Below are 26,282 nucleotides of genomic sequence, written 5' to 3' on the forward strand. Positions count from 1 at the left end.
CAATTTACAAGTATTATGAGATATGAGAGATCTATCTGATTTTTGTTTTGCTTTAAATTGCAATTATAATTTGAGTTATGAACCTACGCAGCACTAGGTGGCAAAGCAAATGCCACAGTGAACATTGTTAATTCAGCTCAAAAACATCCAGTCTTATTTGCTGGCATGACCTTACAGCTCGAAATTGAAATAACTTAGTTTTCCAGCCATTGGAAACCAAATATTTAGCAGCGGTCCAGCTTTCACAGCCTTTAAGCCAACTTCGTCCTCATGCTGAAGGTTGCGCCTCCACCCACACGTCTGAAGCTGCTACGGGTGTCCAGGGCAGTCCTTCACTCTGACGCGCGAATAACCGACGCGGTCTTCGGTCTTGCTACTGCCTAGCCTCATGTGACAGTAACCTTCCCAGCACATCCCCTGAAAGGCGTCCACTCTTCTCCTCAACTACACTGATTGTGTGCATACTTGCCAACCCTCACAAATTTTCCGGGAGACTCCCGAAATTCAGCGCCTCTCCCGAAAACCTCCCGGGACAAATATTCTCCCGAAAATCTCCTGATTTACAGCCGCAGCTGGAGGCCACGCCCCCTCCAGCTCCATGCGGTCCTGAGTGACTGGTCGAGAGTGCACAACTGCGCACATAACAAGGAGACGAAGCAGACGAACGAGGAAGATACAGCCATGGCGACGCCGACGAGTAAGATGAAGAAATACGCTTGTAAGTTCCAAAACGAATGGAAACAAGAATTTCAGTTTATCCAGGACAGTTCGAAGGGGAAGGGGTATGCTGCCTGTAAATTTTGTAGATCAGACTTCTCCATTGAACACGGTGGCCGAACGGATACACTCAGTCATGAACGGTCAGCGAAGCACAAAGTGGCGGCAACGCAGCACAGCCCAGTATTATGGGCCACATCGCTAAATGGAGGCCCGAGGGTGTAATTTATGCCGAGACAAAGATGGCTATGCTGATAGCTGGAAGCAACATCCCGTTCTCATTTGCGAATGTCTTCAACAAATCCGTGAAGGATATGTTCCTGGATTCAGAGATCGCTCGCCAGTACGCAAATGGCAGAACAAAGGCTACTCAAATAGTGAAAGGTAAGTGTTGTTGGTTTTTTTTTTGTAAGCAGCAAGCACAGTACAGTTAGTAGAACAACTGTGTTTTCATTACTGTGTATTTAATCAAGTCTTTCAAGTACAACAATGAGTAGATGAGTGTTATGTGTGTGTATATGTGTAAATAAATGAACACTGAAATTCAAGTATTTATTTTATTTATATATATATAATAAAATAAATAAATATATATAGCTAGCTAGAATTCACTGAAAGTATTTCTTATATATATATATATATATATATATATATATATATATATATATATATATATATATATATATATATATATATATATATATATATATATATATGAAATACTTGACTTGGTGAATTCTAGCTGTAAATATACTCCTCCCCTCTTAACCACCCCCCCGCTCCCGATATCGGAGGTCTCAAGGTTGGCAAGTATGATTGTGGGAGATAGCATACCTAGAAATATTCCCATTTTCAGCACCATTACTTGGTAGAGATGGGATTAATGAAGGGAACTGGATCTTGAAGAGCATTCCTATCAAAGAGCCGCTTAAAAGACTGGCTTGTTGTTATATTTTGTTACGCATCAAGAAAACAATATCCCTGGTAGCCATAATGATATTTGTAATAGAATAATTAAAATTCAATATTTCACCAAGATTAATTACATATGTGGAAATCAGTATCTAATTTGCCTTGTTGTCATATCGCCATGCTTGGATAATTAAATAACTATATCGTATTTTCCCTTACCTAAAAAACTTTCTGGAACAATAATAACTATGCATGTTACAGAATACTAAAATTTAACAATACAGAAAAATACTGTATATACTGTACGAATAGGAATTACATTTATGTTTGTTTAAAATACAATAAATACAACTAGAATATAAATATGCACATGATAAAATGTGAAGACAAAACTGTACTACCTTACCCGCTGAACTTTTTTTTTTTTTAATATAATGTTTCGCCATCTACACAACTCTTAACTGGAAATCAGTTCTCATCGTTCACTTAAAAGAGTCGTTCAAAGACTTTCATGACTTCACATCGCTAACTTGCCGTTATCCCAGCCTTATTGACAAACCAACTCTTCAGTAATGAGGCTCATTGAACATGTTGGACATAATGAGACGGGAAAACGCCAATCAGAACAGACTAAAAAGTATTTTGAAGTCCTATTTAGTGTAATGGAAAAGGAAAATGCCTTAAATTGTTATCACATTGGTTAAACTACTCTAGTTGTGTGTAGTACAATTGCTTTGTTTTTCAAAAAATGATATCTAAAAGTTGTTCTTTTTAAAAAAAATGCATGTTATAGATAGAAACCATAGATAGAAACCCAAACTCTATGTTCCTAGAAGGAGTGACAAAAGAGGAAATATTCCATATTGTGAAAAAAAAGGTAAATCCAAGACCTCAACTTATTGCAACGAAATTGATATGAAAATGATAAAAAAGGTTATTGAAGAGATTTCAGAACCTTTAACATATATCAGCAACCTATCATTTCAAACAGGCAAATTCCCAGATAAAATGAAAATAGCAAAAATCGTACCAATTTATAAAGACTGGAGACAAACACCAGTTTACAAACTACAGACCTGGTTCTCTACTTCCACAATTTTCTAAAATCATTGAAAAACTGTTTAACAACAGATTCGACAAATTCATAAATAAAAATGAAACACTCACAGATAACCAATACGGATACAGAGCCAACATCTCAACATCAATGGCATTAATCAAAATAACTGAAGAGATCACAAATGCAATATATAGTAAAAATGTGCTGCTGCAGTGTTCATGGATTTAACAAAAGCATTTGACACAATTAATCACAGCATCTTAATAAACAAATTAGAACGGTATGGCATCAGAGGGTTGGTCTTGAACTGGGTAAGAAGCTACTTAACCAACAGGAAGTAATACGTGAAGATAGGCGAACACACTTCCATAGAGCTGAAAATATTTTGTGGCGTAACTCAGGGATCAATACTCAGACCAAAAATTGTTCAATCTCTATATAAATTACATTTATGAAGTTACAAAGGATCTAAAGTTAGTATTATTTGCAGATGACACAACAGCATTTTGTTCAGGTGAGAACACACAAAAGATAATACAAATAATTACATTATGTGGGCTCTGTACCGAGGATGTCGTTGTGGCTTGTGCAGCCCTTTGAGACACTTGTGATTTAGGGCTATTTAAATAAACATTGATTGATTGATTGAAATGAACAAATTAAAAAGATGGTTTGACAAAAACAGATGTTCTAGACCAAAAATCACTTCATATTCTTTACTGCTCGCTAGTGTTAGCATATCTGAGTTACTGTGTAGAAATATGGGGAACCAACTACAAATGTGCGCTTCATTCACTAACTGTGTTATAAAAAAGATTGATTAGAATAATACATAATGTTGGATATAGAGAACATACAAACGCTTTATTTATGAAATCACAATTATTGAAATTCAACGATTTGGTGCATTTGCAAACAGCTAAAATTATGTATAAAGCAAATTATAACCTCCTACCCAAGAATGTACAACAATTCTTCTCAACAAAAGAGGAGAAGTATAACATTAGAGGAAAATCTAATTTAAAACATTTGTATGCTCATACAACACTTAAAACATTTAGCATATCTGTATGTGGAATTAAATTATGGAATGGATTAACCAAATAAATCAAACACAGCACCAATATAATTCAGTTTAAGAGACTGTTCAAACTACAAGTGTTCACAAAGTACACAGAACAAGAATTATGATGAACATCTTTAACCCTTTTTTTTTTTCCTTTTTTTTATTGAGACAAAGATTATTTATGTACTTAACATTTGTTTGCTTACTATGGTATATTATTTATTTGTTCACTGTTCTGTTACAGAGAACAAGGAAATTGGATAAAATTGCTATGGTATGAAAAGGGGTAGGATTAAATAAGCTCTGCTTCTTCCTACTCCTTTTCGGACATGCTGTAATGAAACAACTGGAAATGTGTGATGCATTACATTGCATCGTATGCATGTTCCAAATAAACTGAAACTGAACTGAACTGAACTGTTACATGTTAAAATTGTGGTATTCTATGGGGCCAAGCACAGATTAAAAATGTGAGATACAAGTGTTTTGAGTCAAGAGCTCGGTCATGGAACAGATCAGTGAAGTGCAGTCACTAGAGGCAGGTGAGGCGGGGCCTCACCTGCCATCATGGAAAGAAAAAAAATGTAAAAAGAAAAAAAAATAATTAAATTGTTATATGTATCCAGTGATTATACTTTAAAGTTATTTTCCATTTAACTTCACCAGTTTTAGATTATTTTTATTCAAAATAGCTGAAATTTCACATTTGCCGTTCAAATACTGAGAAGAGACGGTGCGGTGAACAGCAGCCAGTTGAGGCACGTCACTCAGTGCCGCAACATGAATTGCGCAATGACTCGGCTAACTGCTGGCCTCCTGTGATGTGAGACTGTATTGCTATGTGAACTATATTATACATTTCCATAGTTTAGTTAGCTGAGGTATATAATGTACAGTGTATTTTGTCAACAACTGTATGTGTGTAAAGTATTTCTTGTGCCGAGCGATCATAAAACGGCTGCAAAAGACGCACTGTGTGAGGCTCGCCTCCTGCACCCCCGCCGTAGAATTGTTACATCAACTAAAGCCCACACTTAAACTTTCCACGTGCAAGATTGAATCTATTTAAAAAAAATATTTCATAAGAAGCCAAAAAGTGCAAAAACAATAATATTGGTGTTGGAGGAGTTGTGAATGACTGCAGGGACACAACATTAGATACACCTGCAGACTGCAGGTGTACCTAATTCACAACTCCTCCAACACGAACATTATTGTTTTTGCACTTTTTGGCTTCTTATTAAATAACTTTTGTAACCTATTTTCATGGGCTTTCCTCTTTGTGATGTAAAGTTCCTGTTATGCGCTGTTATACAGTATTTGCCTTGAGCTCTTATTTTGAAGGGGCTAAGAGCGGAAGTGATGTCACGTTGCGGAGGTTTTTGAAAGAAAGTAAATAAAGTGGTCCTCGTGTAAACTGGAGCCTCCGTGTTTGTTATTTTGTAGTTTCATACAGTATAGGCGACATTTATAAACCCTCGGTTACACTTTTTAAAATAGATTCAATCTTGCACGTGGAAAGTTTAAGTGAGGGCTTTAGTTGTGGACTTCATTTATAAGTAAAGGTAAGACCATAATAACGTTTTTTTATTAAATGTGCTTTTTTGTGTGCTACAGTTTGTATGTGTAAAGTTAAAGTTAAGTTAAAGTACCAATGATTGTCACACATACACTAGGTGTAATGAAATTTGTCCTCTGCATTTGACCCATCCCCTTGATCACCCCCTGGGAGGTGAGGGGAGCAGTGGGCAGCAGCGGCGCCGCGCCTGGGAATCATTTTTGGTGATTTAACCCCCAATTCCAACCCTTGATGCTGAGTGCCAAGCAGGGAAGAATGCTGGTATGAGCTTTTAAACATAACCTGTTAACTGCTGCCAATCAAATGGTGAATAAGATACTCTTTAGGGTTCATATGTTTGTAAATCTGACTGTGATGAAGTCAGTGCCTCACCAGCCATCAACCTCACCGCACGTCACTGGAACAGATTGAGTGTGTAAATTGAGGTATCACTGTATGCTACAATGAGCATATCAAAAGCAGAAAAGAAAGCTTGAGAACAAAGTTTCCAAATTCCTCCATAGAGTTTACGAACCTCATCGTCATACGCAACAGCATCTCTGAAGAGGCTCAAGGGTCCCAAACACCTGAGAGAAAAAAATTTAGTCATATCCAGTTCCACATGATCAAGTACGAAGACCTAAAATGGGTAAGTTGTTATACTCGCATGTGCTACTAATAGTAGAGGAGAATGAGTTTAGTGATCACATTTTTTTTACCCTAACGTGAATTCTTCATGATCAAAACATATTTTGATGGTCATTCCTACATTAACTTTAATCTTAAAGTGTTGGCTTGTAATGTAATCTGTTGTGGTAACCAACCAACACTGCATTGCATCAAGTTTATAAAAAGTTAAATACATAACACAAAATAAAAAAGCAACATGAACAGTAAATACATATTTAGAGATGCCCTCTGTGTGTTTAATATGTATGAAAATATGTGAAAACCAACCCCAAATGGCATTTATTGCAAATATCAAGGCTTAAAAATGCGGAACTTGTTAGCAAGCTAATAACAAATAGCCTGCCACACATTGAAAATTGACTATTCCTAAAAAAACATAACAAAAAGTGGAATGTATATACATATATATATATATATATATATAGATAAATGATAAATGGGTTGTACTTGTATAGCGCTTTTCTACCTTCAAGGTACTCAAAGCGCTTTGACACTACTTCCACATTTACCCATTCACACACACATTCACACACTGATGGAGGGAGCTGCCATGCAAGGCGCTAACCAGCACCCATCAGGAGCAAGGGTGAAGTGTCTTGCTCAGGACACAACGGACATGACGAGGTTGGTACTAGGTGGGGATTGAACCAGGGACCCTCGGGTCGCGCACGGCCACTCTTCCACTGCGCCACGCCGCCCTATATATATATATATATATATATATATATATATATATATATATATATATATATATATATATATATATATATATATATATATATATATATATATATATATATATAAAATACATATACATGTATATACATACATATATACATATTTTATACATTATACATTATTTTCCCACATCAATTGTAATGACCTCTTTCACCAGTGCTCTTCTGCAGTAATATAATAACGAAAAAATATTAATCATCATAACAATTCCTTATTCCTCCTGTAAGGGTGAAAGCCTTGGACAGGGATCGTTTACTCGAGTTTTTAAAGGCTCCAAAACAGACATTCGTGACGGGGAGAAACATGTGACGGATGTTTTACTGAAAGAACTTCATGGTGTTCACAAGAACTGCTGGGAAGTGAGTTTAATCTCATCAAAATATTGCAACATGTTATTATTTTTACATGATAAACTTGTATTTTATGTCACACAGTCATTTTTTGAAGCAGCCAGCATAATGAGTCAAATCTCTCACAAGCACCTACTCTTGGTTTATGGCATCAGTGTCCATGGAACAAAAAGTAAGGCAGAATTTTCATTTGCACACGAGAACCCACATTTTTGAAGATTGTATGATATTAAGAAATATGTTACATTATTGGTTAGCCTTGGTTTGGTCTGCTTTAGTCCCACACATCTGCAAAAATGCATGCATTCTTGTTCTGCAAGCTTCCCCTCAGATGACTCTCTGCTTACTTAAGAGTGCAAACTTCACTGTTCTTTCCAGACATAATGGTCCAAGAGTTTGTAAAGTACGGGGCCCTTGACCTTTACCTAAAGAGGGGGAGAGACGTGTCTGTGAGCTGGAAACTTGATGTGGCCAAACAGCTTGCATGTGCTCTCAACTTCCTGGTGGGAAAATATTTTGCAATGTAGACCATGGTGACAAATGTTTCTGAAAAGGAACCATCTTTCAGGAAGAGAAGAACATTGTACATGGAAATATCTGTGCAAAAAACCTGCTACTGGCCAGAGAAGGAGACAGCAGCTCTCCTTTCGTCAAGCTTAGCGACCCTGGTATCAGCGTTGCAATGATAAGCAGAGATGGTAAATATGACACAATGTCAACACATTATAATTTTGCTGCCAATGCATAGTTACACAAGCATGTTTTTGTGGTATTGAGTAATCCTGGACAGAATTCCCTGGGTGGCACCTGAGGTACTGGAGGCCCCAGACAACCTGACCCTGGAGTGTGATAAGTGGAGCTTTGGTGCCACTGTGTGGGAAATCTTTAACGGTGGCAATGCTCCACTGCATGACTGGGACCTTCAACAGGTATGCTTATGATAAAGCAAAATCAATAATTATAATAGCTGAGATAGGCTCCAGCACCCCCCGTGACCCCAAAAGGGACAAGCGGTAGAAAATGGATGGATGAGCACAATTTTAAACAACATACAACTGGTGGCGCCAGAGCCCAGGACTAACAAAGCAGCTTTGCTTAAAGCAGATAACGGACACACGGTTCCCACAATCTAAAGGCAAAAATCAACTTTCTGTAGAAGCAGCTGTTTTATAAGAACTTCCAGCAGCTGGCGCCGTCTCAATGGACAGAACTGGCTGAGCTGATCAGCCAGTGTATGAATTACAAGGCAGCCTTCAGACCTTCATGTCGCAGTCTCATCCGTGACCTCAACGGTCTCATCACGTCAGGTATTGATGCGTAGTCTTAGTCGGTTGAAGTCAACCTACTTAACACACCTTGCCATGCAATGGCACAAATTTATGAACAACCCCTAATGTGATGGTGTTTCCGGTTTCACGACAGACTATGTCATACTTCACGCCACTGAGCCCGTCACATTGAGTCCAGTGTGTCAAACTTCCAGCTCATCCCTGCAAAACCAGACATTATTTGAGGAGCGGCATCTACGTTTCATTTCACTACTGGGAAAGGTAGGCATGACTCCACTGTTTTTTTCAGGCGAATCATTTTAACAGGGCAATGTATTTTATTGAAAAAAAATGTCTAACTTAAAATGTATCTCACAACAGCAATGTTATAAACTGGGTTTGTCGCAATCCAATACGGATATCGGTCTGATATAAGTAAGTTACAAATATCGGCTTGCATCTAGAATCTCCAAAACAAGCAGTCCTGCAAAACTCCAGTAACAAGCGCATGCACATCGTTCAACTTCTTTCATGAGTTTAACTTAGATAAAATACCACAATTACCACTCCACTAAAACTTAAAGACGGCATGAATCCATTCCAGATGGTTGGTATTAAATAGGTTAGTATTTTGAATACCGACCATAGTTCGCTGATTGAGTAATTTCACTTAATCAAGACTTTTCTAGTAGGGGTGCCAAAAAATTTTTTTTTTTCGAATGAATCGCAATTCTTTTTTTGTAACGATTCTTAATAGATTTTAAAAAATCTTTTTTTTTCCCTGTTCTGTCCAGCCACTCAAGCAAATCATGTTGTTGATATAGATGCCCATATCTGCTGTACAGATTTACTTTTGAAAAGAGAAATGTTGGATATTTCTCTTGTTGCCTTATTTGTATTTGACTTTATTAAGTGTTTAGGTAGCATTTTATTAAACAAAGTTTTAAGTAATATAGAAATGTATTAGAGCTGTTATTTATTCTAATGTAGTTAATCATAGAACTGGCACTCAATGTTATTAAAAAATAAATGATTTTGAATCGAGAATCGATTCTAAATCAAATCTTTACCCCCAAAAATCGAATTGAATCGTGTGGTGCCCAAATATTTACAGCCCAATTTTCTAACAAATTTCAAAACAAATAAAATCTGTAGGTCATGGTCTGTTATTAATGTCGCAATAATACAATAATCAAGGCTACAATATCGGCGGGGTTGGGGGGCGGGGTTTGTTGGTAACGGGTGGTGTATGATGTAGCGTCCCGGAAAAGTTAGTGCTGCAAGGGGTTCTGGGTATTTGTTCTGTTGTGTTTATGTTGTGTTACGGTGCGGATGTTCTCCTGAAATGTGTTTGTCATTCTTGTTTGGTATGGGTTCACAGTGTGGCGCATATTTGTAAGAGTGTTAAAGTTGTTTATACGGCCACCCTCAGTGTGACCTGTATGGCTGTTGATCAAGTATGCGTTGCATTCACTTGTGTGTGTGTAAAAGCCGCATATATTATGTGACTGGGCCGGCACGCTGTTGGTATAGAGCAGGGGTCGGCAACCCAAAATGTTGAAAGAGCCATATTGGACCAAAAATACAAAAAAAAAATTCTTCTGGAGGCGCCATCCACCTTCTTCCGCTTATCCGCGGCAACAACTAATCGATTAAATCTATTAAAATCGATTATAAAAATAGTTGGCAATTAATTTAGTCATCAATTCGTTGGATCTATGCTATGCGCATGCCCAGAGGCATTTTAAAAAAAAAATATATATATATTTTTTAAATAAATCTTTATTTATAAACTACAACATGTACAAACAGCTGAGAAACAATAATCAAAATAGTATGGTGCCAGTATGCTGTTTTTTTTTCTCAATAAAATACTGGAAAGGATAGAAATGTAGTTTGTCTCTTTTATCCAATTATTAATCGATTAATCGAAGTAATAATCGGCAGATTAATCGATTATCAAATTAATCGTTAGTTGCAGCCCTAATTAAAAGCCTTATATAATTCGTCTGCGATGAGCAGTGTGGGGACTAACGCGTTACTGTAACGCCGTTAGTTTTGGCAGTAACTAGTAATCTAACGCGTTATTTTTTATATTTAGTAACTCAGTTACCGTTACTACATGATGCGTTACTGCGTTATTTTTTATGTAGTATCGGCTAGAAACAGAAGATCTGAGTGTGTTCTATTGGAGCGCTGCAGTGTCATCCTTCTGAATGTTCTTGTGTCACAAGCCGGAGGCGCGCTCTGTGTGTGAGTGTGGGGAGGGAAGGGGAGGGGGGGGGCGTGTCTGTGTTTACTAACAACGGAGTCGCAGTCGAGTGAGTCGAGTGTCTTAACATGGAGATATTCTCACTTCTTTTCTTTTGTCGAGCACAAAGAAAATAACATTTTAGTTAAATGTAAGTTGTGTCTTGGATCAAACAACAATTCAAATCTGCCTGGTTAGGCTTTGTGTATGTCACGTGTGCCTTCCTTAGGTGAAGCCAGGTTTACAGTTATGTTGTTATTATGCTGTTTGTTACTTACGTATGTTATGTTGCAACTATTTAAAATAGTTTTGTCAATTTGTTCTGGCCTGAAATAAATTGGCCCTTTGAAACATATCTTTGTCTTTGTGTGTTGTATGTAGACCACATTGCTTAGCAGAGTTCAGTGATGCAAATGCATGTCAAGTTGATCAACAGATTGTATTATTCTCCACTGCAAAAACAGTACTGAAATGAAGGCTAAAAGGGCATTAATGGAAGCTTTTGAAAAAAAAAAAAACAAGAAGAAAAAAAGTAACTAAATAGTTACTTTTCACAGTAACGCATTACTTTTTGGTGTAAGTAACTGAGTTACTTTTGAAATAAAGTAATTAGTAACTGTAACTAGTTACTGGTTTTCAGTAACTAACCCAACACAGGCGATGAGGTGGCGACTTGTCCAGGGTGTACCCCGCCTTCCGCCCGATTGTAGCTGAGATAGGCTCCAGCAACCCCCGCGACCCCGAAGGAAATAAGCGGTAGAAAATGGATGGATGGATGGATATATAATTCTTATGGTGAAGGCAACACTTGGTGTATGTGTTTAAATTAGCTATTAACTATCAAAATGACTATGTTTCACCGGCTGACGCAAATCTTTGTTGATAGAAATGTTGAAATGTAATATTTATTTTACACATTTTTGTAAATTTGGAAAACATTAGTAAAACAGAGGCTTCTCTGAGGGTGAGATCACTCCTGGAAATATCTGGCTTAGAATGGCCAAAGGTATAGATGTGTTTGTCAAAGTTAAAGGAAACGGCAGGCTGTCTTCCTCTAATGGATTTTTGACTAGGTAATGTTTGCTGTGGTCTATAATGACATGTCACACAAACAACTATCAGACATGCAGCCAGTATTACATACAGATAATGTGTCATGATGAGACATGCAAATATAAATTAAATACGGTGAGGACATAAGTAAAGGATATTAAATGAGCTCAAATATAGCTACGAACGAGGCATAATGATGTAATATGTACATACAGCTAGCTTAAATAGTATGTTAGCATTGATTAGCTTGCAGTCATGCAGTGACCAAATATGCCTGATTAGCACTCCACACGAGTCAATAACATCAAAAAAGCTCACGTTTGTATATTCACACACAGCATGAAACGTTTGTTGGACAAAATGAGACAAAGAAGGAGTGGCATAAAACACGTCTTACTCTGTCTGCGTCTGAGAAATGTGTACATGTAAAAAGACCTCGGTGCGTTCAAGGACCGCAGAAACCAGTAGGACAAAACGGCTCTCGTCAAATTCTCTCATCGGTGAAGTATGTTTAAAACAAACAGAGTGATTTCTAAAAATTAGGAAGGTTTGTGTCATGTTTGCTGTCTTACAGAAACAATATTAAAACAAAAATTATATTTTTTTCCACCATCTTTTCCATTTTCATATATTTTTGAAAAAGCTCCAGGAAGCCACTATGGCGGCGCTAAAGAGCCGCGGGTTGCCGACCCCCGGTATAGAGGAAAAGCGGACGTGACGACAGGTTGTAGAGGACGCTAAAGGCAGTGCCTTTAAGGCAGGCCCCCAATATTGTTGTCTGGGTGGAAGTCAGGAGATTTTCGGGAGGGGCACTAAATTTGGGAGTCTCCCGGGAAAATCGGGAGGGTTGGCAAGTATGATTGGGACACCTCTATAATAAATAGCACAGATAAAACCTAATTTGTGATTCATTACAAATAGAGGTGACACCTGTGCAAGCCATAGCTGTCCTAACAACAAGTTTAGGTGTGGCTCGATAGACGTATATGACTAACATCCAATTTGTACAGTGGGCCATGACGCAAAACAGAGCTTTTCAGTTTGTGTCAGAAGTAATGTGCGACGTCATCTCATGTTTTTAAACATTATTCCAAAAACAGAACATGAAGTTATTGGTTTCATTTATTTCATAACCGGCATCTTATAAATCTGACTATGACTGTGTGTTACACCAGGGAAACTTTGGGAGTGTTGAGCTGTGTCGTTACGACCCACTGGGAGATGACACAGGTGAGATGGTTGCTGTGAAGAAGCTGCAGCCCAATAAGCATTCAACCCTGGAAGACTTTCGCAAGGAGATCAGAACCCTAAGCATGTTGAACTGCGACTATGTGGTCAAGTACCGAGGGGTCTGCTACAGCACGGGTAATACAAATGTAGCAAGTTATTCAACACAGATTTATTTGAATTGCTCAGTATTTTCTAGTCCTTTGCCAATACTGTAACTAAGTATAGCACTTATTTGCACCTTCAAAGTATAAGAGAGCAAAATATTTTCACAGGTCGGCTTGATATGAGCTTGGTAATGGAATACTTACCCCATGGAAGTCTTATTGGGTATCTACAAAACAACAGACCCACCATCAACATCAGGCGCATGTTACTTTTCACATCACAGATATGTAAGGTGAGAACCAAATAAGAGATGTGCATACCAAAAGAGCATACGTCTTTGCAAGCAGTAATCAATATATTATAAACAAATATTATTATATACTGTAAATGTAGCAATTGAAATGAAACTCAGTGTACTGGAGGAAAAGTAGAGTTTCTTCTTTACAAAAATACTTAAGTAAAAGTAAAAAATATGTTGCATTAAAATTACTCTGACAAGTACAATTTAAACACAAAGTTACTGAAGTAAATGTAACGGAGCAAAAAAAGTAACACCTTGCTACTCACCTTTGAGTATGCCTGACAGAAGGCACTTAAAAGTAAGGATCGGCTTTTCAAAATGCTCTAACTCAATGCTAAATACTATTCCATACTACTGATTAGTATTAGTGTTTTTACATGGTCATTTCAACACCTACACATATGGTAGTGAAAACTACAACTAGGATGCACGTTACAATCAAACAACTGGTGTATAATAAGTACAATACTTACAGTACAAACACTTTTTGGGGATCAACAAAAGACAAAACTGGCGCATTCAGCTTAATGACAAAGACTAATTCCTGACACTGTAATACACCAAAAACAAACAGAAATGTATGCATACTGGACATTGAGACTCAGAAGTGTAAGAAAACAAGATATAACAATCATAATCAGCTCAGTGTTAAAGGGGAACTGCACTTTTTTTGGAATTTTGTCTATTGTTCACAATTATTATGAAAGACATGAAGACGGATTAATTTTTTAAATTATGCTTTCTAACTTGTAGATAAAAGTAAATAAAAGTCAGATTACAGCGGAGCCAATGGGAGGTCCTCGATTTCGCCCATAAAATCCAATAAATAACCATTTAAAAACAACAATACTCCATTTACACTTCGTGATTTGAATATTAACCAAATATTAGTGATATTATTATTATAAGCGCTAACGCAGACAAACTATTTATAGCGGTGCCGTGATCACAATCGTGTGTGTCTATATTTACATCATCGATTGGTCTGCTGCTTCCAAGCTCCTTGTAAGTTTATTCTAGATCATAAATCATGCATCTCACCTGGACAGAAGAAGTCTAAGAAGGTATTATGACCAGTTTGTACACTTTGACAGCCATTTAGGACCCGGAAATGGCCAGAATGTCAAGACTTGGTCCTGGGGTTTAGTTTTTCTCGAAGGCAACGGAAAGTTGGCTCGGGCGAGACGGGAATGAAGATACATTTTTATTTAAACACTATAACTACAAAACAAGGAAGTAAACAAAAGGCGCGCACAATGGCGGAGAACAAACTATGAAACCAAACACTTGCACAAAGGCAAAAACTATGAACAACAAAAAACACTAACTGTGGCAATAATAAACAAAACTTACTTGGCATGGACAAAAAGGAGCAGCGTGAACGATGGACATGAAAAAAGAGTCAGAAATGTGCAGAGCATAAATGTGGGGATGTCACCAGAAAGACAAACTGAAAAACAATGAACTTAAATACTACAGACATGATTAACGAAAACAGGTGCGTGACTCAAAACGTGAAACAGGTGCGTGACGTGACAGGTGAAAACTAATGGGTTGCTATGGTGACAAACAAGAGTGCACAATGAGTCCAATAACTAAACAAAACATGACTTAAAACAAAACATGATTACACAGACATGACAGAATGGCACAAAAAGACGACTTACTGGAGGTTTTTTAAGGGCTTCGTAGGCAGAATTGCGCGGCTCCCCTAGGCTCCATTGTAAGCAAACTTTTGATCGCATTTATTTCATATTTAGAATGCAAAAAAAACCCAACATCCATCGTTATGACTTTCATAATGATTGTGAACAAAAGGAAAAATTACAAAAAAAGTGCATTTCTCCTTTAAATAACATGTTTTTAGATTTTATCATTAAACAAAATAATATTTAATACCATATGAATACATACAAAAATATCAAAAATGAGTACCGTTAATATCAATTCCCAGGTACCGGAATTTGTACTGTATTGGTTCAAATGTGAAAGATACCCATCTCTATGCGTGACTCATAAAATGCATGCATACTTGCAAATGAGACTCAGAAGTGTAACAAGATATAACAACTGGACAGCACAGTTCTCATTATCAGCTCAGTGTTAAATAACATTTTTTTTTTATATTTTATTATTAGACAAAATATTTATTACCACATGAATGCAGACACAAATATCAAAAATTAGCACCGTTGACATTGATTCCCAGGTACCGGAAATTTGTACAGTATCTGTCCAAATGTGAAAGGTACCCACCCATATGAGTGACCCATAAGAACTTGGGTCAGCATTGTCATTTGAATTGAACTTTTTTTGTGGGATTTTGCACATGCACTTCAGAGTGAGTGACCCGTAAGAACTGCAGTCAGTATCATAGGTTCAATGTAAAACCATATCTGTACATAAAGTATAATATACCCATCCTTGTTAACATAAAGATCCAGATCCATGTATGTTTTAATTTTTGAAAACAGCATTCTGAAGGCAACTATGTTCACAATGAAGACAAGTTTGACACCTCTATTCAGGGCATGGCGTACCTGCAGACATTACGTTATGTGCACCGAGACCTGGCAGCCAGGAACATCCTGGTGGCAAGTGAGTCATTGGTGAAAGTTGCGGATTTTGGACTGACCAAGATTGTTCCTTTGGACAAGGAGTACTACAGAGTCACACAGCCTGGAGTGAGCCCTATCTTCTGGTAGGTTTCCACATGTTTTAAACCATGCCACATCAGCTAAAACTGAACGCACATCATACTTGATTGTGCAAATGTCAATGTTGATGCAGGTATGCCCCAGAGTCCATCAATGAGTCCAGATTCTCCCAAAAGTCTGATGTCTGGAGTTTTGGAGTGGTTCTTCATGAGCTCTTTTCCTACTGCGATACAAACTCCACTCCCCAAAAAGTGAGGTTATCCAACTTTAATATTGTGTTATATTTAGATTCAAGCTGTTTAATATTCATGCACGTTTCAGCTGTGTATGCAGGAGCTTGGAAATAATGTGCACGGACCGTCCATTTCAATGCATCTTCTAAATATCTTCAAGAATAACTGGAGGTTGCCTCCTCCTCCTAACTGCCCACCAAAGGTAAATACTGCTATTTTTGCTCAATAAATTCAATTTGAACCCTAATAATATTCCCACTATGAATGGGTGATATGGCCTAAAATCTATATTGCGATTTATATTGCAGCTTCTTGTGATAACGACAATATACTATTTGGCATAAAAATGATAATAGAACCTAAGGCTAGACAATTAATCACATTTTTATCTTGATTTTGGCCTCTCATGATCATAAACATATTATAATCGTAAAAAACAATTAATGGGTTGCGCAAGGTGCATTTAAATTCCTTAGCTTGTAACAGTGAAACGGATGAGTGAGCGTGTAAAAGTTTCTGGATCTCACCATGGTTGTTACTTTTTATTTGTCACAACACTAGTATGGCTAATCAATAATTACTAAACTCAACAGAAAAAGTAAAGCCATATGATTTCCGCACCAACATAACCGCGAACGGAGTCGCAAATTTGGCCAATAAAACGGAATCCGCTGTTATTCGCAGAATATTAGGTACATTGACATAAATGCGAGTGAAATGCTGTCATTGTGAGGAGAAGGAACATTTGGCTGGGAAAATAATATGTCCGGGACCGCTCATTCATCCCCAAAACACTCAACCGCCCCGTCCTAAACAAAACAATGTGGAGACGGCCACTTGAAACAGCAACTAAACTAAATAACTAACAAACTTAAATTGTCGATATAAGAGCTGTGTAAAAACAGTCGCAACCAGAGAGGATTTTTTTTTAACAGCCTCAAGTCGTCTGTTTACCCGTGAAGCTCACAACAACAGCCCACAATTACAGCGCTGTGCGCAACATCCGGTCTGACAGCTCTAACAAAAGTTTCAAAAAGGTACCTTACACAAGCGTAATGTAATTAAAGCACTTACTGAAACATTTAAAAAAAATATTATGCTGTGACTGGTCAAAATTCTCCAAACCATTAAATGTGAGGATTTTTGCATTTAATTAACAAACATGTTATCAAATGTTATTTATGAAACAAAAAGCACACAGTATGGTGGTAAAATAACTAAAAACGGAATAAAAAAAAAACTTTAACAAAAATTTTGAATTTTATTGTTTTTTATGTTGCTATTGTTATTTTAATTTATTGTTGTTACTATTTTTATTATGTTACTTGCTATCTATTTGTTATTCTTTATATTCGGTTGTTCTTTTAAAACCTAATTATGAGTTTTGACAGTACAATAAATGCTAATGTTTACAAATTAATGAATAATCGAGTTAATAGAGATTTCAAAATCAATCAAAATTATGTAGTTGTGATTATTGTTTTTGCTACTTTTCTTGTTCCAAAACTGTGACTAAAATGCTCACAATGTACAGCAAAGTCCACCTGTGTCCAGGGAATTATTGTCTGTGTTTGTAAAGAATAACAAAACGAGTTTGTGGAAATGAAAAATATGAATCTAATCATTGTAGTAGCGACCATATACTAAGATTGTACTCGGTATTACTGTCAATATTTCTATCGATTCGGCCACCTCTGTTTGCATTCAGAGATGTAGATTAGCGGTTAGCATGGCTTATTGTATCCTCCTACGTTGTATAGTGTAGCATGTTTAGCTTGTCCTCGTCTTCCAGTGATAATGGTACGTATAAGAAGCGTATTTTATTGGTCGCCATGGAAGTGAGGAGTAGTGACTTTGAAACAGCTTTGCACTGTGGAGGGACGTTAGCTATGTAACTAAGTGTTCTCACTGTCACACCAGGTCTACAGTTTGATGAGTCAGTGCTGGGCTTACAACTTTGAGGAGAGGCCATGTTTCTCCTTCCTGGAGGATCAATTTGAAAGCATGATGCAAAAAGGGAGGGAAACCCTGACAAGCTAACTGTGACAGCATCTTTCACTGCTTAGCAACCTTAGAAAAATGGCACATGAGGCCAAAGCAGCAGGTTAAAAAAAAAATGTTTTGTGTATTGGTGATTGTAATGAAAAAATGTTTTCAAAATAAAAAGTTTGTCATCTTGTAAGAAACTCTCTCGTCATTGAAGATACTTTTTGTGAATAATATAATAATATTACATGTATTGTAAGCACTGTACAGTCGTGCTTTTAACTTAGTTCTGGACATGACCGCGATAAATTAATGTCCACGACGTAGGAATCATTAATTATAAATCAAATATTTTCATAGCTAGAGAATTAAAAAAAACTTGTTACCACATTTTTTGTGTTTTTCAACATTATGAGAGACCTCTAAACATGAAATAACACCCTTTAGTCACCTTTATGCTCTTTTAATTCATTATAGTAATGCTACCTGAGGCTGAGCCAATCAGTGACCACGATACTGAACAGCGAGCTGATTGGTTTGGTCTCATCTAGCGGACAATACTACTTAAGTATTGATATTTTGAGTTTGTTTAGTCATTGTTAAGCTTGACAATGCTTAAATTGGACTCAAAAATTAAAAAAATGTTTTTAAAAAAATCCAAAAATATTTTTGAAAAATCTGCGCACTATGATCGCATTATTTGAACGTCCCTCTAAAAATACTAGGAGCCCTTTTTGTAGGCTAAAATCCACTTCTTTTTTTTTTAACCTTTACAAACCCTGAGACAATATTTACAACACTATTTAACAAAACCATGCAAGTACTTAAAGGGGAACTGCACTTTTTTCCTGTGTGTTATAAATAGTAAAAAAAAAAAATGCAAGCAAAAGGCTGCTAACAATTCAGGTAATGGGGATGCGGTTACGTTCTCTGGTTTTGACCCCGGGATGCTGAGCAAGGAAGGCGATGTGCAGGCAAGAAGCCAGTTTAATTCGGGAAAACATTTAGTGCCTAAACAAATTTCATTCATTTTTCATTTATCTCCTTCATCTTATCATCTTTATCTTTGATCGATAAGACAATAATACCTCTATTATTCAGTTATAAATTTACACACCAATGCCTGAGAAGGAGCAGGATGAAGATAGAGCAGGATAAATTGAGTGCAGTGTAGAAGTGGACAGAAAACAAACACTTGTTGAGGTACAAAGCACAATGATCCCGCACCGGCAAGCAGCAAACAGGTGAAATTAAATACGCTAGATTAAATGGAAAGTGGAAGTGCTGGCAGGAAAAGAACAGAAAGTGTAGGTGCAGCAAAACAAGGGCTCCAACAGGAATTAAAACCAAAATAGGAGCCTCAGGAGAGGAAATTATACAAAATACAGTAAAATATCAAAGTCAAAACTGTCATGTGGGATCATGACAGATACGATTTATTCCGCCTACAAAGCCCTCCAGCAACATTTTATATACTTGCTGTATGTATGTAATGTAATAACAGGTACATTCATAATACCACGTAAAAGTCACCATATTTTGATCATTTTAAGCATTACCGGAACTTCTTTCCTGGGTGCGTTGTTTTTACAGAGCGCATAGCAACACATGCTATTTCCGTCAACAAAAAACAACTACCACTAATATTAACAGACTTGGTGAGAGCCAACAATGACTACTTTGGGACTAATGATGGTCTACAACCTTATCTTTTTGAACCTGAATATACAAAGGGTGAGCTACAAGTTTTAGAAGCTGTTTGCTAAGCAGATCCAGCTTGAGTGAAACACTAAACCATCATGTATCAGTATCGCTAAGTACTAAACAAAATAAAAACATAACAAAACAGACACTGACAATGTCCACTCTCACTCGGACGCTGACTGTTGGGATTGTTGTATCTTTCAGCACAAGTCTTGTGCTCCCTGTTTGGATGGTGAATTCAACATAATCCTCTGTCTTTTGGTTTGAAAAAAATGCTGGGTTGAAACGAGCATCTTTGCCGCATCTTCCTCGCAATTGTTACAGATCCCAGGTGTGGTCACCTTAAGGCAGATAAATGACCTGTATCAAAATACAGGCAGACAGCAAATGAAGACGATACTTGTCGTTCTACATGCACATCGCTTCTCATTATGTACATCCATCCATCCATTTTCTACCGCTTATTCCCTTTTGGGGTCGCTGCAGCCTATCTCAGCTACAATCGGGCGGAAGGCGGGGTACACCCTGGACAAGTCGCCACCTCATCGCAGGGCCAACACAGATAGACAGACAACATTCACACTCACATCCACACACTAGGGCCAATTTAGTGTTGCCAATCCACTTATCCCCAGGTGCATGTCTTTGGAAGTGGGAGGAAGCCGGAGTACCCGGAGGGAACCCACGCAGTCACGGGGAGAACATGCAAACTCCACACAGAAAGATCCCGAGCCCGGGATTGAACCCAAGACTACTCAGGACCTTCGTATTGTGAGGCAGATGCACTAACCCCTCTTCCACTGTGCTGCCCTCATTATGTACATAAAACCCATATTTTCAAGTCACATGCATTTATGTTATCATCCATTTTCCACCGCTTGTCCCCTGTTATCATGATCATTTAAATACAATTTCCATACAATTTACTTAAGATAAACACAGTAATTTTGGCGCAAGCCACCATGAAATTATGAGTACTCTAATATTCCTTTTCATGCATCCTACGACATGCTCACTTAATGACATGTGTCCCCTTTAAATGTTCACACTTGAACATATCCATCCATCCATTTTCTACCGCTTATCCCTTTCGGGGTCGCGGGCATAGCCATCTGTAATTTCACATGTTACAGGAATATTCTCTAAATAAATGGAATCATGTATATTTGAAATCTTTTTGATGTGACACAATCAGATGTCTTTTTATGTTTTTTTTTTAAATTGTATAAATCTTTATTTCTGCGACTTGTCCAGGGTGTACCCCGCCTTCCGCCCAATTTTAGCTGAGATAGGCTCCAGCGCCCCCCGCGACCCCAAAGGGAATAAGCGGTAGAAAATGGATGGACGGATGCAACATTTACATACAATCAATAAATAATAATAATAAGAACAAGTACAGAAACAGTACAAAAACAGCACAAAAAAGCGCCAGGGGGTTGTAAACTCAATAAAGTAACTAAAATAGAATGCAAAATATATATATAGGCTCACACAAGTTCCGTAAATAATCCAAATTTGGAACACAGCATCATAGTTTTCACAACTTTTTGGTTGTTGTAGGTAGAGAGCATTTTAAAGTAGAGTTCTAATTCTTTCCTAAAGGCACAAAAAACAGGTCGGGTATTGAGAAACTTACATTTATGAATATAAAACTTGGCCAATAGTATAATGAGGTTGCAAAGATAAAATTAATTTTCCAATTTTTTTTTCATACAGTTTAAATCCAAATAGCACATTTTTAAAACAAAGCACAAATGTGTCATGAATATTGTCCTGGATGAAGCGACAGATGCCCTGCTATAGTGATCGAGTGCTTTCACAAGTCCAAAACAGGTGGTAAACAGTCTCTGGATGCATGTTACATAAGGTGCAGGTAACATCAATGTCCTTCTTGTATCTAACCATCACAGTCTTTTAGGGCTGCAGCTAACGATTATTTTTCTATCGATTAATCTATAGATTATTTTTTCGATTAATCGGTTAATCTATAGATTATTTTTTTCGATTAATCTATAGATTATTTTTCCTTTTACCGATTTTTTTTTTTTTATTTAAAATGAAGAGGAAAAAATAAATGTAGGCCAGTTTTTTCAAAAGGCATGGCTTTTATTTACAAAAAAAAAAGTATGGCCACTCAGTCAACATTGACAACAACATGACAAAATATTCTGTAACAATGTAAACATTTAAAACTTTTAACATTTAACAAAATTAAAAGTAGCTTATTTGCTTTTTAATGTGCAAATATAAAAGTAAACATCCAGTGCAAATCTTAATATTCTGGAATAGTATAAGCATTTAAAAAGTAAAAGTATTGCTTATTTTGCTTTAAAATGTGCAAAAATAAAGATAAACATCCAATACAAAAAAGTGCAAAACGGAAATATTCTGTAACAAGTGTAAACATTTCAACAAAAGTAAAAGTATTGCTTATTTGCTAAAATGTGCAAAAATAAAGCTAAACATCCAATACAAAAAAGTGTACAGTGTAAACATTTCAACAAAAGTAAAAGTATTGCTTATTTTGCTTAATAACACAACAATGATAGTATGATTAAAGTGAAAGTTAATTGTTGGTTTGTACATAGTATATGTAACTGTTAATGTTGTAAAAGGTATTTGCACAACTAATTAACGTTAGCGTTTGTGACACGTCTTGTGCCGTGGGGTTCTTTCAGGACCGACAGACTGAACGCCAGACGGCTTTGCCAGGTTTACAATCTTTTAATTTTACACAAAGTCTTTTCTCTTCCAACTCTTTTCTCTTTCTTTCCTCGCTTTTCAGCTCCTCTTCCTCGCTCGCTTATCGTCCCCTGTCTCTTGCGGCGTCGCTCCCGGCGCGCCCCGCCTCGCCGCTCGCTCGCCGCCGCCGCCGCCTCTCCACAGCGTTAAAGAGGAGCGCGTCTGTGTAAACACTGAACAGGCACGCCAAACGCGCCTCTCAGAGCAAACGGTGCTTTAGTTTATGAATTTACAACGCAGATACAAATGACACATTCATGTTTTTGTGTAATAATGACAACGTATACGCACGCGGACGATTGACTTGTTGATGGTGATGGCAAGAACGCTGTCGGGGGTTTTCTTTTCAAATGTTCGTTCATAGCCGTTGTGCTGCTATGATAGGCCATTTCCGCTCGACACAGTGTGCATACAACAACATTATTAGGCCGTTTATTGAAATACTCCCACACTTTTGACGACTTTTGGCGTGCTTTTTTCCCCTCGCTCGCATCGTCTGCTTTGCGCTCCGCCATGACAGTAGTGTGACGTAAATATGCGACGCGCCGACGCACAAAAACGGCGTCGACATATTTACGTAACCGATGACGTCGACTACGTCGACGCGTCGTTTCAGCCTTACAGTCTTTACAGCAGGGGTCCCCAAACTTTTTGACTCGTGGGCCGCATTGGGTTAAAAAAATGTGTCCGGGGGCCAGGCTGTATATATATATATATATATATATATATATACAGTATATATATACTGTATATACATATATACATTGTCTTTTTAATCCGTTTTGACATTTAACATTGTCACGTTATCGATGGGAAAATTAATTTTTAGACAATATGATTTGCCTGAGCGGCTGGGAGACACCGAGAGTAACAAGCGGTAGAAAATGGATTAGAAAAAAAAGATTTAAAAAAAAAAATTAAAATAAATACAAATTTAAAAAACTTTTTTTTTTTTTTAAACTTAGGACTTCCCGTGGGCTGGATTTTGGATGCTGGGGGGCCGGATCTGGCCCGCGGGCCGTAGTTTGGGGACCCCTGCTTTACAGGGTAACAATTATGAATGATTTTGAAATAAATCTCTTTGAATTTGTTCGTAAGTAAATACCTGTTAGGAAGAGACCATATTTTGTCCCAGCAGATGCCATTCACAACATTATTATTATTACATAGGAGACAGACACACAATGATTTTGGAATAAGCTGAGAATTTTTCTATTTTTTTTTTCCTGATTTAAACGAAGTTTCCCTACAGGAGTGTCAAGTGGATCGTTCACAATTGTATCAGCAGAAAGAGGAAATGAGTAAGCCCTGTACCAGTGACGTGCGGTCACTAGAGGCAGGTGAGGCCCCGCCTCACCTGCCTTCATGGAAAGAAAAAAAATGTAAAAAGAAAAAAATTAATTAAATTGTTATATGTATCCAGTGATTATACTATAAAGTTATTTTCCGTTTAACTTTCACCAGTTTTAGATTATTTTTATTCAAAATCGCTGAATTTTCACATTTGCCGTTCAAATACTGAGAAGAGACGGTGCGGTGATCAGCAGCCAGTTGCTATATGAATTATATAATACATTTCCATAGTTTAGTTAGCTGAGGTATATAATGTACAGTGTATTTTGTCAACAACTGTATGTGTGTAACGTATTTCTTGTGCTGAGCAATCATAAAACTGCTGCGAAGACGCACTGTGTGAGGCTCGCGTAATACCGCCTCCTGGTGCCGGTTATTGCACCTCCGCCGCAGACTGCACCCCCCGACGGGAGCACTACACCAACCAAAGCCCACACCCAAACCCTCCACGTGCAAGACCGAATCCACCCAAAAAAAGTCACTTAACAAGAAGCCAAAAAGTGCAAAAACAACAATGCTCGCGCCGGAGGAGCCGTGAACGACTGCAGGGACACACCATTAGGTACACCTGCAGACTGCAGCACGGATTTCATATTTCATTCATTCACAACTCCTCCAACAGGAACACCACTGTTCCCGCACTTATAAGTAAAGGTAAGACCATAATAACGTTTTTTTTTATTAAATGTGTTTTTTTGTGTGCTACAGTTTGTATGTGTAAAGTTAAAGTTAAGTTAAAGCACCAATGATTGTCACACACACACTAGGTGTGGTGAAATGTGTCCTCTGCATTTGACCCATCCCCTTGATCACCCCCTGGGATGTGAGGGGAGCAGTGGGCAGCAGCGGCGCCGTGCCCGGGAATAATTGTTGGTGATTTAACCCCCAATTCCAACCCTTGATGCTGAGTGCCAAGCAGGGAAGAATGCTGGTATGAGCTTTTAAACATAACCCGTTAACTGCTGCCAATCAAATGGTGAATACGATACTCTTTAGGGTTCATATGTTTGTAAATCTGACTGTGATGAAGTCAGTGCCTCACCAGCCATCAACCTCACCGCACGTCACTGCCCTGTACATATTTCTATGTACTTAAACGTATGTTCATGCTCTACTCTCCTCTCATTTTATGACGTTGCAATACTCTGCAGTTCCACTGAGTGGCACTGTGACCATAAAATCAACATAGCGTCGACTTTGCCTTTGATGATAATTTTTTAACAACTCCCTCTCTCTTTAACAAACTTGTAACAAGCCAAACATGTCGGCATCTGCACAATATACATACTAATACAACAAAGGTTGGTTTAGAGGGATTATATTGGCACAACTGGACAGTTTACTAACCTGAATCAAAATACAGACAGACAGCAAACCATCGGCCCGACACATGTCGTTTTTCGTGCACATGGCTTCTGGCGCAAAGAGGAAACGCCCCTCGTTTTACGAACCGGCAGCAACCGGGGACACACACTCAAAGGTTCCGCCCTAGTCTCTGTGCAATAAACCATACACCTGTATTTTCATTTTTCTAAAACAACCGTTCAGATATAAAGTATCAAAGTTTAGCGATCCCTTATTGACGTACATGTTACCCAATTTTAAACAGCAAAATAAATCGATGTGGACGCAATACATTAGGTGTGCCACAAGATGGCTTCAAAACTAAGTTAAAAGTGTTGTTTGCAACTTCCTTCAAAGCAAAACATACAACTCCACCGGCTAACTTATGTTACCATTTAATTTGTTTGACAATTGTCAATATATTTTTTTTTTCTGCAGCTGTTACATACATATATACATATACTGTCATATTGTACATGGTAATTGAGATTTGTTATATATTGTATATATTATAACAAAAATAATATAATAATATAATATATCAGTATATATTATATACTGTATATTTAAAATGTAAATATTACATATATGTTATATTTCATATTGCTACTATGGTACATTTTTAGTCTACTTAATACCTGCATTATCCTTTCCATCCTTACCCTTTCCAGCCTTTGAAACTGAGCTACAGTGTGGAACAATTTCCCTTGTGGATCAATAAAGTTTGTCTAAGTCTATGTCTATTTTTCACAATTGGGGAGCACGGTGGCTTAGGGGTTAGTGTGTCTGCATCACAATACGAAGGTCCTGGGTTCGATCCTGCGCTCGGGATCTTTTTGTGTGGAGTTTGCATGTTCTCCCACTGACTCCTCTCTGTCAGTTTACGTGACCTACCACTTCGTGGCTGTGTTGTTGTTGTTCCCAAACTATTCAATTTTCTTATAATAAAGCCGACAGTTGACTT

At 37.5% G+C, this 26,282-nt stretch overlaps 1 protein-coding gene and 1 long non-coding RNA gene across 2 annotated transcripts in view; one reads left to right on the forward strand and one right to left on the reverse strand.

Moving 5' to 3' along the window:
* jak3 (Janus kinase 3 (a protein tyrosine kinase, leukocyte)) overlaps positions 1-18,362 on the forward strand; it is a 39,145-nt gene extending 20,783 nt beyond the window's left edge. Inside the window, exons 11-24 of the mRNA XM_061941910.1 lie at positions 5,838-5,962; positions 6,969-7,100; positions 7,176-7,263; positions 7,470-7,594; positions 7,660-7,789; positions 7,869-8,020; positions 8,248-8,398; positions 8,514-8,641; positions 12,839-13,028; positions 13,166-13,290; positions 15,828-16,000; positions 16,090-16,207; positions 16,278-16,391; positions 18,110-18,362. Coding sequence (XP_061797894.1) covers positions 5,838-5,962; positions 6,969-7,100; positions 7,176-7,263; positions 7,470-7,594; positions 7,660-7,789; positions 7,869-8,020; positions 8,248-8,398; positions 8,514-8,641; positions 12,839-13,028; positions 13,166-13,290; positions 15,828-16,000; positions 16,090-16,207; positions 16,278-16,391; positions 18,110-18,229 — 1,871 coding nt within the window. The 3' untranslated portion in view covers positions 18,230-18,362. The remainder of the gene's footprint in view (positions 1-5,837; positions 5,963-6,968; positions 7,101-7,175; positions 7,264-7,469; positions 7,595-7,659; positions 7,790-7,868; positions 8,021-8,247; positions 8,399-8,513; positions 8,642-12,838; positions 13,029-13,165; positions 13,291-15,827; positions 16,001-16,089; positions 16,208-16,277; positions 16,392-18,109) is intronic.
* Positions 1-25,408, reverse strand: part of LOC133616552 (uncharacterized) — a 45,464-nt gene extending 20,056 nt beyond the window's left edge. The window contains exons 1-2 of the long non-coding RNA XR_009816877.2: positions 25,322-25,408; positions 5,849-5,900 (exon numbers count right to left, since the gene is read on the reverse strand). This is a non-coding gene — a long non-coding RNA (uncharacterized lncRNA). The remainder of the gene's footprint in view (positions 1-5,848; positions 5,901-25,321) is intronic.
* Between the last annotated feature and the right edge of the window lie 874 nt (positions 25,409-26,282).

Source organism: Nerophis lumbriciformis, linkage group LG14, assembly GCF_033978685.3.
Source record: "Nerophis lumbriciformis linkage group LG14, RoL_Nlum_v2.1, whole genome shotgun sequence".
In the NCBI taxonomy this organism is placed as follows: Eukaryota; Metazoa; Chordata; class Actinopteri; order Syngnathiformes; family Syngnathidae; genus Nerophis; species Nerophis lumbriciformis.